This window comes from Belonocnema kinseyi, chromosome 7 (genome assembly GCF_010883055.1).
Source record: "Belonocnema kinseyi isolate 2016_QV_RU_SX_M_011 chromosome 7, B_treatae_v1, whole genome shotgun sequence".
Taxonomy (NCBI): domain Eukaryota; kingdom Metazoa; phylum Arthropoda; class Insecta; order Hymenoptera; family Cynipidae; genus Belonocnema; species Belonocnema kinseyi.
Genome location: NC_046663.1, coordinates 88,800,889 through 88,814,388, shown reverse-complemented (window position 1 = coordinate 88,814,388; position 13,500 = coordinate 88,800,889). Strand labels below are relative to the sequence as shown.

The 13,500-nt window shown below is 27.4% G+C and overlaps 1 protein-coding gene across 2 annotated transcripts in view; it reads right to left on the bottom strand.

Moving 5' to 3' along the window:
- LOC117176155 (PX domain-containing protein kinase-like protein) overlaps positions 1–12,928 on the bottom strand; it is a 34,180-nt gene extending 21,252 nt beyond the window's left edge. For both annotated transcript variants that reach the window (XM_033366240.1, XM_033366241.1), the window contains exons 1-3: positions 12,577–12,928; positions 1,541–1,729; positions 1,315–1,411 (exon numbers count right to left, since the gene is read on the bottom strand). In XM_033366240.1, coding sequence (XP_033222131.1) covers positions 1,315–1,411; positions 1,541–1,729; positions 12,577–12,678 — 388 coding nt within the window. In that variant the 5' untranslated portion in view covers positions 12,679–12,928. The remainder of the gene's footprint in view (positions 1–1,314; positions 1,412–1,540; positions 1,730–12,576) is intronic.
- Positions 12,929–13,500: the final 572 nt, after the last annotated feature.

Sequence of the window (13,500 nt, the reverse complement as noted above, 5' to 3'; positions counted from 1 at the left end):
GTTTAAACTGCATTTTGGGATAATAAGAAAATTTTTTGAGGAATTTCATTGGCACCGTCGGAAAGAGGAGATCTTAAGCAATAAAAATATATGTGTCTCAATATTTTTTTTGTGTCGAATAGTCTTAGTTATTGGCCGTTGAAAAGCAGTGTACCGGTAGTGGCGTTTTGGCCGTTTAAGGGTTAATTCTCTTGATTAAAGATTAACATTTTTAGTTGGATTTTTAAAAATAAGCAGTTATCATAACCTAAAATTTAACTATTTTGTTGAAAATTTAACTTTTTTCTAGAAAATTCGTCTAATTGGCTCGAAAATTTAACTATTTTGTACAAAATGAAAAAGTTCTGTAAAGAAAAATTAGTTTTTTTTCTGTTATTGAAAATTGATCTTTTTTAGTCTGAAAATTCAACTATTTGGTAAAAAAATTTCATAAATGAAAAAAGTATAAGCTAAAATAAATCAAAAAAATGTAAACTAGCATCAGATCCACTGTTCAAATTATTTAGTTGAAAATGTTTGTATTTTGTTAAAAATTTGACACATCTGGTAGATAATTAATTTTCTTGATTGAAAATCCAACATTTTGATTAAAGATTAAAATATTTGGTTAGAAAATCATGAAAGCTCGTTTTTTTTACATTGGAAATTGAATCTTTTAAATTAGATTTTTGTATTAACTGAACATTTTTTTAGGTTGAAAATTCGTCTGTTTGATTTGAATATTTATCTCTTTTGGTAGAATTTTTCATATTTTTTGGTTAAATATGCAACTGTCTGATTGAAGGTAGAACTACTTTATTGAGTCATAAAAATCAGTAAAATTGTACACCTCCTCTCCCATCGTCTTGCGTATTTTTTGATGATCTCTAAGTTTTTTAATTCACGAAAAAATTAAGCCGGCAAACATTTAGTAAAATAAAGGGGAGGGTCTCAAATTTTGCGGGACCTTAACAAATGAAGGTATGTGGTTTAAAATTGCAAAAAATACTACGAAATTTAGGCACGGCCCCTCATCGGCCATTGACACAATTTTCCGGTATTTTGTGATTCGTTGAGATGACGAACATATTATTTTAGCCTATTAACGAAAAAGTTCAAGAATATTTTTCAACCAAAAGTAAAGAAATAGTGACAAAATAGTCTCATTGCTAAAAAAAAGTGTCAAATAGTGTGAATAGTGTGGTGAGTCCGAGACCTGAGAATATTGTAAATAAAATAGTACCAAGTCTGACAGCAACATTGGAAATTCAGAAAAAAAAGTAAAAGTGATTGTCTAGCAGGTTCTGTGAGGGAAAAATAATTATACAATCTTACCATGCAGGGGCGCCGTGTAATTCTCAGGGTCGAGAAATTTTTTCATAGATAAAGACGACGCCAATATCGGATTCATTAGTACCACGTTTAGATAGTTCTGAAATTGAAATCAAATTGAATATTCTAAATTGTATTTCAGAAATTGATTTTGTAAGTCAAAACTTTAATTAACAAGTAAAGTTTTTTTAAGAGGATGGTACCAACCTCTTTTCCAACTTTTACCAACCTGTAGAGCAACTTGTCGTCGAGCTACGAAGTCTGGTTCCATGTTACCGATAATCCTCTTTGGGGGCAATGGTAAATTGAGGCCGGAAGCCCATAAAGCCCCGTTGAGCTGTACGAAGTCATTGTAGCGTCTGCAAACTCGCCAGGATCTTTCAGGAAGCGGGCCTCGTTGTGTCCTAATCACATATTCCTGAAATATAAATCATTTCTATCATTTATATTTAGGCTTACCACAGACTAACGTACCTGATTAAGTGAAAAAAGTCACTAATTTAAGCTAAAAAGTGACTAATGTTCGCGCAAAAAAGGGCTGTAATGTCAATAGAAATATTTATCTACTTAAAAAAGTTGATTCCACTATTCATTTAATTTATCGGCTTGAATTTACAAAATAAGATGAAATCTATTTCTAAATTCAGGGGTGAAAACCAAAATATAATTCCTAGAATCAATTTTATAACTAATGTTCAGACAAATTATAATTCATTTTATTACAAAGCTAAATAAACCTTTGACAATATGATGCCGTATTTATATTTTGATTCTTTAAAATAGGAACTAGAAAACCAGAAAAAAATTTTAATATTAGTATTGCAAACTTAACATCATGAAGTGCTCTGAAAACAGTGTCAATAGGGTAATTTTTTAAAAATAGGAGAATAAATGCTTATATATAAAAGGGACATAGATACCGTAATGAATTAAATTTGAACACTTTTAATTTCAGACATTTCAAGTAAAAATACTTCAATTTCAACAAAATAGATACATTTTTAAACAAACAGATAAGTTTTCACACGAGAAGTTTAATTTCCTACTAAAAAACCACAAATTTTCGCCAAAATACATGAATTCTCAACAAAGTAGTGGAGTTTTTTCTAAAAAAGATCAATTTTAAACCACAAATAGAATATTTAAATAAAATAAAACTCAATTAATAATTTAATTAAACCAAAAAATCAGATTAAATCATAGTAGTTTAACTTTCAACCAAGTATTTACCAAGAATTTTCAACCAAAATAGATAAATTCTCGATGAAAAACCTAATAGTTAATATTCCAACCAAAAAATATGATTTCACGGTTTTTTAAGGAAATAATTATTTCACCGATCGAAATTAAAATGTTTCCGGTTTTGTCTTATGATAATATATGTTTTAATTTCTCACCTAATTATTAACCTCATTCATTAATTTTAACCTCATAAATTAACCTCATTTAATCTCATTAACTTCCATGAATTTTCACCCAAATATATAGTTAATTTTATATTAAACAGATGAATAAGACGATTAATAGTTTAATTCTTAATGAAGGAGATAAATTTCCAAGCAAAAATAATAATTTTTTACAAAAAAAGTTAGATCTCGGGATTAAAAGTGAAAGGTTTTCAAAAACTTTTGATAAGTTTCTTCGATTTTGTAAATAATGCCAGGGTGGTCGTTTTAATTGAAGAAAAAAATTCCAGGTCAATTCACGGTTTTTTCCCGGTTCGCAAAAATTTTTCTGTTCAATTGTTATTTATACGTCAATTTTTAACAATTTCTCTCACAAATTAAACATTTTTTAAACAGAACAATTCAAATTATTTGATAAATCATTAAAATTGTTATTTAAAAATAAAATTATCTGAATAAATGATATTATATTGATCTCAATTTGTATTAAGACTTTCGAATTGAAACAGTTACAATCTGATAATCCTGAAATTTTGAACCGATTTAGAATCGTTTTGTCAAATCAACTATTGTTCAGTTTTTTATACTTTTATTGTTTACGAAACTGTTGAAGTCAAACATGGGCAAATTTTTCTTCTAAAAATTCGTAAAATTCCCGACCAAGGAATAAATTCACTGTCATTTCCCGGTCATTTCCCGGTCCAGCGGCCACCCTGAATTCATGTTGTTTGGTTCTAAATTCAACTGTTTAGTTGAAAATTAAGCTTTCTTGGTTGGAAATGAACTTTTTTGTTGAAAATTGATCTTTTCAGGATTCAAAGTCCATTTTTTTCTAGAAAATTCGACTTTTCATCTTAAAAATTCAATTCTTTTGTTAAAAATGCATCTATTTTGGTAAAAAAAAGTTCATTTTAGGATAAAAATGCAGCTAATTGGATGAAAAAAAAGACTTCTTTGTTAAAAATGAACTTTTTTGTTAAAACTTTATCTTTTCGGAATTAAAAGTCAATTTTTTCTAAAAAATTCAACTTTTCAGCTTGAAAACTAAAATTTATATTAAAAATTTATCCCTTTTTGTACAAAATTCATCTTAGATTGTTGAAAATGCATCTATTTGATTGAAAATTCAGCTCTCTTGGTTGAAAATGACCGTTTTATTGAAAATTAATCTTCTTAAGATTAGAAGTCAAAAGTTTTCGAAAACTTTTGAGAATTTTTAGCCTAAAAACTCAACGCTTTTAATTAAAATTTATCTGGTTTGTAAGAAAATTAATCTTATTTTGTTGCACGTGCAACACTTTAGTTGAAAACTTAGCTCTCTTGGCTGAAAATTAATCGTTTCGGGATAAAAACTCAATTTTTTTGTTAAAAATTCATCTCTTTTGGTAAACAGATGACTAGTTTTCAACTAAAGAGTTGAATTTTCAACTAAAAAAGAATAATTTTCTACCAAAAGAGGAAATTCTTCATCAAAATAGTTGAGTTTTGAAGCTGAAAATTCAAATGTTATCAAAAACATAAGACTTTTAATACCAAAAAGTTGATTTTTCAACAACAAAGGTAAGTTTCAACCAAATATTTTCATTTTCAAAGAGAAAAGATGATTTTTTCACCAAAAGGGATGAATTTTGAACAAAAAAATTGAGTTTTAATCCCGAAAAGATAAATTGTCATCAAAACAGTTAATTTTCAACCAAGAAAGCTAAATTTTCAACTAAAGAGTTGTACGTCCAACAAGATAAGATTAATTTTCTTACAAGCCAGATAAATTTTCATTAAAAGCGTTGAGTTTTCAGACTAAAAATTCTCTAAAGTTTTCGAAAACTTTTTAACTTTTAATCTTAAGAAGATTAATTTTCAATGAAACGGTCCTTTCCAACCAAGAGAGCTGAATTTTCAATAAAATAGTTGCATTTTCAACAATTAAGGATGAATTTTGTACCAAAAGGGATGAATTTTGAATAGAAATTTTAGTTTTCAAGCTGACAAGTCGAATTTTTTAGAAAAAATTGACTTTTAATTCCGAAAAGATAAAGTTTTAACAAAAAAGTTAATTTTTAAACAAGAAATATTAATTTTCATCCAATTAGCTCCATTTTCAACCTGAATTATCTACCAAAACGAAGAAACTTTTATCAAAAGTTTTCGAAAACCTTTCACATTTAATCCCGTGAAGATTTATTTTCATTAAAAAGTTAATTTTCAACCAATAGAGCTGAGTTTTCAACCAAAAAATATCAAGTTTCTACAAAAAGGATGAATTTTTGACAAAAATGTCAGTTTTCAAGCTAAAAAACCCAATGGTTTAGAAATTTTGAACAAAAAAGATTAAATAGCAACAAAAAACAGTTTTATTTACAACCAGACAATTGAATTTCCCAGCCAAAAAGAAAGAACTTTCTATGCAAAAAGACGAATGTTTCAAAAATCAGTTGAATTTTCAACAAAAAAGTATGACTATTCAGCAAAAAATAATTAAACTTAAACTAATGATAGTTTGATTTTCTTGATGCGTTTTATGTATTTAGTTAATTGCCTTATTACAGTTTTCTTTGAATTATAAATATTTTTTTTCAAATCTTCAGCAACATTATTTTATGCTTTGTAAGGACATAAGTTAAAACAAGATTTTTTAATTCAATTTGTACTTTGAACTTAGATAAAAGACTGCACAAGTATAGTTAAAAAGGTCTTTATTGGTCCAGAATTTAAAAGTCTTTAACTTCAAAGCGTTATACTTTTAACAACCGCATATGGGTTTACTGCAAATAAATACGTAGGATCTTCAACTGAATATTTTAGAAATTGAGTCCAGATCTAATCATTTCAGCCGTTAAAGAGACAAATTTTATGTAATTTAGGTCATTGTTAGTTAAACCTAGAAACTATTACTCACAAAGCAATATAATTACCAATCTTTCGAAGTGGAAATTGAGGCGACTGACTGAAAACAATTGAAAATTAATGATTTTTTCTTCAAAGGAAATGAGGACAAAGTAATTAAAAATAATCGAAATTATGATCACTTGATACTTGATTTAAAAACTGCAAATATTAAATAAATGATTTAAATTTAAATTCTTTGACAAAATTTAAATCCGGAATAGTACAAATTTAAAGAAAAATTCACAGCAATAACATTTCTAGGGAAACTCCTCCTAAATCAAGATAAAATGTTCTCAGAGGGATATTTTTCTAAAGAAATAAAATATTTGATTAACCCTCATATTTCTTGTTTGTCATAGAGCAAACGTGTTCATTCGTTTTTAATATATTTTCAATTAATTAATTTTAATTTGTGTAATTTATTTGCATTTGCTAAAGGAGAGTTTTACATCTTGACTCTCTTTCTGCTGACTTTGCACCTGCCTTAATTTTTTTAAACCTTTTCTCTGAGACTGTGTTATGTGCTTTATCTACTGGCCTGGGATCAACTTTAAACCTCATAGATAAACGCGTCTTTGATAAAGATATTTATAGAAATAATTTGATCCTCTTTGTTTAAGCAAGCAAGTAAGATGAAGATATAAGTTAATAGAGGCTATGCATTTTGCTACGTACATTTATAAAACACAATCTAAGCAATAATTTGCGAAATATCAGTAGAAAAAGTTAAGAATTCTGTTTATTTTATTTATACAAAAGTTTAAACACTAGATTAATAAAGTCAGACTAAAAGTTGATAAATAAATAGCAACAAACAATATTATTTAAGATTTTTTTAAACAATAGAAATAGAAATCGAACCAACTAACACCATTTTTCTTCAGCTCTACAAAAAACAAATACCTTCTCACGAAATGAGAATGCAATCATTTTGTGGAATCAACACATTACACAAAATTCAGTGTATAAAATAAACAACAAGAATACGAAGACATGGTTATTAATGGATAACCTCCAGACAAGTTGGAACAATCTCCAAATTAATTATCAGCGACAGTGATTTATACGACACTCATTATCTCTTATCAGGAATGATTGTTGCATCGTCACAATTCAATGTTTAAAATTTGAAGGTGTTTAAAATAATGAACCAATTTTTAAAATTTTCAATAAATATAAAATAATATACACTCCCTACCTGTCTTGAAGATCTTTCAATTATTAAACAGGAGTGGCACATTTTTCGCTCATCGAATATAAAAAAAAAATCTAAATAAATGCCCATTCTATTTAAAAAGTTTTTAAATTAAAGACGCTAGAATTTTAGATTTCGTACGAATTTCTATTAATTTGTAAACGAATTTAACAAAAATTCTGATATTTTACAAGAAAAATGTAAGATTCCTCTCTGAATTCTTTAATCTAAAATATCTGTCTTTCATAGTGTAAAATTACATTAAACACTCGGGTAAATATCGTTGACTTTTTTATATCAGTTCTCAGTAATTTAGCCGAATTTTAGAAGAGTAAAAAGGGGCGTAGCAAACAGCAGGCCATCTGCATATGACTTTACACTGTCACAGTTATTTGTGTAAATCTACACTGGGAACAGAGTTGTCACAAAATATTTCTTTAATATTTATCTTTTTATTTAAAATAAGCAATTATTGGATAAAAATAATTAAATTTTTCAAATTAAAAACTTTTTAATTTTCAACGATAAATTTTAAAATGTTTACTATTTCTGGTTTAAAATTGCTTTAAAATTTTCTAATGTTCAACATTTTAAAATGTATTGATTAATTCTTCAATTTAGCGCATTGAAAATGATAACGTGGACTTATATTATTCAATCATAAATCTTTTAACAGTTCAATTTATAAGTTTTAAATTTTTTAGTTTAACCTAATTTAAGTTTAAATTGTTTATTTTAATAACGTTGCGAATTTCCGTTTTATATCTGCCAATTATGAAGGGTTTGCATACATTTTTTGAAGATTCAATTTTAGAAATTTAACATTCAAAAAACTCAATTTCAATACTCAGGACCGTAATACGATCGGACATTTAATTTAAAATTTTTTATTTTGATAGAAAAATTGTACGTATTTTTATTATGACAAAAACGACTTTTTACATGGAGTGTACAAAAAACAAGTTGTCTACCTAAAAAAAATGTGGTGAAACGAAATATCTTGAAAAACGCGCAATCACTGTTGTTGAAACCTGATTGGCTTTTCATTACTTGACGTTGTTTTACATCTTAAATATTAAAATTAAATCTACAAATAATCTCTTTTGATAAGAAAAAGCACAATGAAAAAATATTCTACACGTTTTATGTTAGGAGTTTTCTTCGAAAATTAGTATGTAAAATCAAGAATTTTAATACAAAATTATAAATTTTCGAGGACTTAAAATTTCTAAACATTTTAAGATGTGTTAGTTTTTTTCGCCGCAAATTAGCACTTTTAAATAAAAATCATCATCGAGATTACTAGCGTTTTTATGGGCAATTGACATTAGTTTATAAAAATAATGAAATTTTGAAGGTTCATAATTTTTTAACAACTTTACGTTACGTTGGAGATTTACATCGAAAATTCGTATTTTCAAACAAAAACAATTATAATTTGAACACGGTTTAGAATCTGTTAACAAATTTTGAGTATGTTAATATTTTTCGTCGGAAATTTATATTTTTAATTGTTTAAATAAGATTTCAAAGAAGATTCTCAACTTTATATTATTAATAAAAATAAAGTATCTTTAGTAAAATAAGATTCATTAGATTTAAAAAAAAAACCTTAAAATTGGTTGTACAATATTGTAGAATACGTTTTCAATATAAATTTTAAAGAAGATTTATAATTTTGGAATAATTAAGGTTATATTGACGTTTTTCACATAAAATCGGGTTTTAAATGAAAACCAATAAATTCAAAAGATTCAAAACAGTTTATTGTTACTTTATATTAATTTTTTTCGTCGAAAATTATTTGTATGAGACAAAATTAGATTTAATTGAATGTTTACAATTTTTTAAGAACTTTAAGTTATGCTGGTATGTTTATCCTGAAATTAGTAGTTTCAAACCAAAATCATTAGAATTAAATCTAATGAGTTTGAAATTGAAAAAATATTGAAAGAATTTTTTTTTAAATTTTTAACTGCTGTGAATTAGACTTTCAATTTTCGTCAATTTTTAAGAACTTAAAATTTATTTTTTGTGAATTCAACTTTCGAATACGTCACTACTCCGAACGCCGAAACAGTCCATTAAAAATGCGAAAAAGTATATTTTTTCGAAAACGTCGCCATTGGCAAATAACTTTTTGGCAAATGAATAGTCATCCAACAGACTCTCAGTAGAGAATTTATGAGATTAAAAAAATCCTAACTCTAATTTATCTTCATGATAAACAAAACCAACCGATTTCAAAGAATATTCGCAATATTTAAATAATTAGAGGGCATTTAACGTTCTTTGGTTATATGGGATACATTGTCCGAAATACATATTCTATATTAATTCTGAATTTAAGATATCAAATTTCATCAATTATCAAAAATATTGTCATTGCTTTTTTTCTGTATTATTTTAGATAATGGATACATGGTACAAATTTTTTTATTTAAGAACGAAATGAATTATACTTTCTTAGAATAATTTTATGCAAAGAAAACAAAGCATGAAAAACATTTACAGCTGACAAAAGAAAAAAAAAGAAGGAGAAAAAGGAAAAAGTTAACTAAAACCAACCTCTCATTTTTCCATATTCTTATTCCGTTTTTTCTATTCTACTAGGGAACCAACATGTTTGGGGACAAATTTAGATCTTCTCACCGGGGAAATTATTCATAGAAAAACAAAAGGTTTGATTAATAGAAAACTGATAAACGTATACAAATTATTTTTTATAACAAAAATAAAACAACAATATTTCAAACCAAAAATTAGCTCATCCTAATTTGTTTGTTTGTTAATTAAATGGACTTCACTGATATTTTTAACCGGTCCTCCAACAATATTAGTTACATTTCCTCATTGCAATCAATTTGGTAGAAATTCATAATTTTCAGGAAAAGATATATTTAAATAAATATTAAAAAACAAAAAAATTGTCAAAAAATTAACTTATCCTGAGAAAGTAGATCTAATTTCGATCTTAAATAATAAAAATAAAACAACGACACTAAACTTATGATTAATTCCAATATGCAGGGCATTCTTATGCATATTTTAAGAGTTATTTTAATTCAGGCTAGATCATTTTCAACTCAATTTCTTCAACAAAATGTTTTTATTTAAATTTTGTGTGTAAAGAATGTTTTAAATATTACAAATTTTAGAAATGTATACATTTTTGGATTTTTTCCTTTTCTATTTGGAAAGGTAATAATCTAAATAGATTGGTTCATAATCAATTACAAGCCAAAATTTTGTATTGTTATTTTTTTCAAACCGCTGTAACTTTGGATGTAGGAGATATATCATAGAACATGTTTTTAACACACTTGCTGAACATGTGTACTTATTCGCTAATTCACAACAACTGAAGTTAAGAATATTTTAAGAAAAGTTATTTACTGAAAAATAATTTTGGAAGGCCATATCTCCTGAACTATAAGACGTGAAAAATTCGATTCCAATCGTCCAGAGGTGTTTAACATTAATAGCCTTTTTTTACGCCAAATTCTTGACCTTGAGCCAAAGTAGCTCCACTTTTTGTATTGTATTTTCATTTATATGAAAATACCCATAGCTTTTAGAAAAATTAAAGTTTATTCAAAAATCCCTCTAGGGATTTTTTTCTTGTAGGTCTTAGAATGATCGTGAGGGTTATAATATAAATGGTATTAGAAAAAAAAAACGAAAAGTGAGCCCTTTGAGTTGAAGCCATTCGGGATACACCGGACAGTGTATATACAAAGTGAACTTAAAACATACAAATTGTGAAACAAAATTGCAAAAGGTGGCTTAAAACGATGTATGTTCTGAAAAAAAACATTTCTTTTTAACAAATAGGGAATATTTTTATGTTATGCTTATATTAATTAAAAAGTAGATCAAAAATAGAATCAAAAAATCTTTAGGATTTATTTAACTCTCAATATTTAAAAATATCGGATGAAAACAAAATCAAAGAATCTTCAATTTAAATTTATAATAAAAAAATATCATTTTGTTATTCTTGTAGTTAAATACGATAAAAGATGAGAACTCTATTTTCAAAGATTATTCTTAATCACATTGGACAAAAAATAAATTTTATTCTTCTGAATATATTCATTGATTTTAGAAGACGACCTTTTAGTTCAAGGATATAACGCAAACTGCGAAAAGTCTCTCATTTCATACTAAACTTTTAAAAACACGGAGCACAAAGTTTCATAGAAGAGATCGTAAAAACCAAATGTACACTGTACAAAATATATTTTTCACATTGTCATAGTGAAGAAACACACTTATCATTTCAGTAATGTTTATTTGCTTACAGTTTTGAATGTTGAAATTAACGAAAGTTTTTACTAATGGCTTTGCAAATTAGATATAGTGCTAAAATATTCATTTATTTATAATGCAAATATTAGAGTAAAAAAAAGTTTATAGTCCATTATTTTTAATCGTAACTGGAACAATATTTATAGATAGAATAGAACTGATAAAACATATTTCGTGCATTTGAAAGTTCAGAACTTCAGACACGTTAATTTCTTTTTTTAAAGAAAATTGTCTTATTTTTAACTTTCAAGCAAATATTCAACAAAATGTATTTTATATCGGCGTCTTCAGAGATATTAAAGATTATTTTACTAATTAATTAAGTAAAATTCTTAAATAATTAAAGTATAATCTAACTGTAGTTTGGTATACAAGGTATACTTATTCTAAGAATTTTTTTAATATATTCAAAGAATCTTCCTTGAAAAACCATTATTACATGTATTAAGGGAACTGCTTTCATTCATATGAAGTTTTGAATTAATTCGAATAAGTAATACATGGAAAATCCTTCTGGTCAACATACTTTTAGTTTTTGGGATTGACTTTAAGCGATGGAAAAATATATAGAACGGGTTTTAAGAAATATTAAAGATAAACGAATGTTGATAATTCCTTAATAAGTAATTTTAAATTCAATTCTGCTCTTTAATTAATAGGGGAATAAAATACAAATATTGCCTGTTAGTTTCTTACAAAATTTCCCCGATGAGGATGCCGTTTGGCCTCGAAACATGTTGGATCCTGGTAGTATAACAAGGACGGATAAACAGTAATGAAAGGACGAGGTGGTTTGGTTGCCTCTTTTCTTTTCTACAATGTTATTCAGAAACATATTTTTCTCATTGTAACTCTTTTTGTGCAATTATGCCGCCCAAAATGAATTTCTTGAGAATTTGATTTTAAAAAAGGTTTTTTAAAGAAAATATTTTTTTTAAGCCATACACTCAAAATTTCGATTCTTTGTCAAACCTAACAATTGTAGTTGAATTATACATGAAATTTTCTACAGTGCTAGGACTATTGTCCCAAATGCGTTCTTATTGCTCCAAACGGAGAATGTATACTAACAAATTAATGGGAGTAAACAAAATACACCAAAAACTCTTTCGTCAAATGAAAGCAATTCTGAAACTATTTGATAGTGGTAGTAATTAATTTAGAAAACCATCATTATCCACGAATTGCCTCAGACTGTTTCTATTCCTAAAAAAGAGTATGAGGAAATCGACTCGAGGGAATTCCGTGTGACCTTGACATTCTTGAATGGAATGTGACGTCGTTGAACCCCGGAAGTGAAGAGGGGAAAGAGACAGATGCCAATAAATCAATACAAGAGTGAATTATTTTTTTATTTATTATTAAAAAAAAGTGGTTGGAATCGAGTGGTATGTCAACGATGGCTGACAACCCTGACAGCTCTCCACTCTAAGGGAATACAAAGTCGAGGGTAAGAAAGTCACCTACCGTATGTCCGTCGATCGTCCTGGCATTTTCGATGACACTCGTTAATTTTTCTGTATCATCTAGCAGAACTTTATTTGTATACCTCTTCTCAAATAAAGCCATTGATTATTAGTCCGAATGAGCGCAGGGCCCGTGTGGGGCGAGCTGCGAGTTTCCGTCGCGTAATTTTCGCGCGGCGCCATATATGACGCGCCGTAACTTCATCTCAACATGGATTAACTCAGTTTGCACTATTGTCACTACTCTCCGATTATTATATCACACGCAACACTTGTCAAGTGCAAGACAGTTATCGATAACACTACGACGCACCAAACTCGTTTTGACGATTCTGACAGCCATGACCGCCATGACACCTTCAGCACCACCAATGTACAAACAAAAAATTCATAGTATTTCTAGTTGGGTGGGAAAAATCCAAGATGTCTGCACGCTGAGGGCCAAAGAATAATACCAACCGCACGGGACGAAACTTGATTTTTGTAATCAATTAAACAAAAATTAATTTTTCACTATAAGTTTAATTAAGTTTTAATTTTTAAATTGTTTAATGTGTATTAAATTAAATAATAAAAACAATAATTGTATTTCAACCATTTTATTATTTAATGGAATAGATATTCAAAAATAAAAACTAATATTTGAATAGACTATAATATGTTTGATCAACATTGGTTTGATATACACTTAGGGATCATCCATAAGCTACGTCACCAATTTTGGGCAATCTTTGCCCCTCTCCCCTTTCTTAAAGTACCGCAGCCTTTAAGTAAAACTCGATTTTACGTTTATCCTGATTTTTTGTGTTTATAGCCAGCCAAGTTGTCAATATGCTTCTATTGCCTATGTGGTGCCTGATTGCATTTTATGTGACAGCTTAATCCATATTTTATTAAACTTTTCAACTAAGAAAGGTAAATTGTT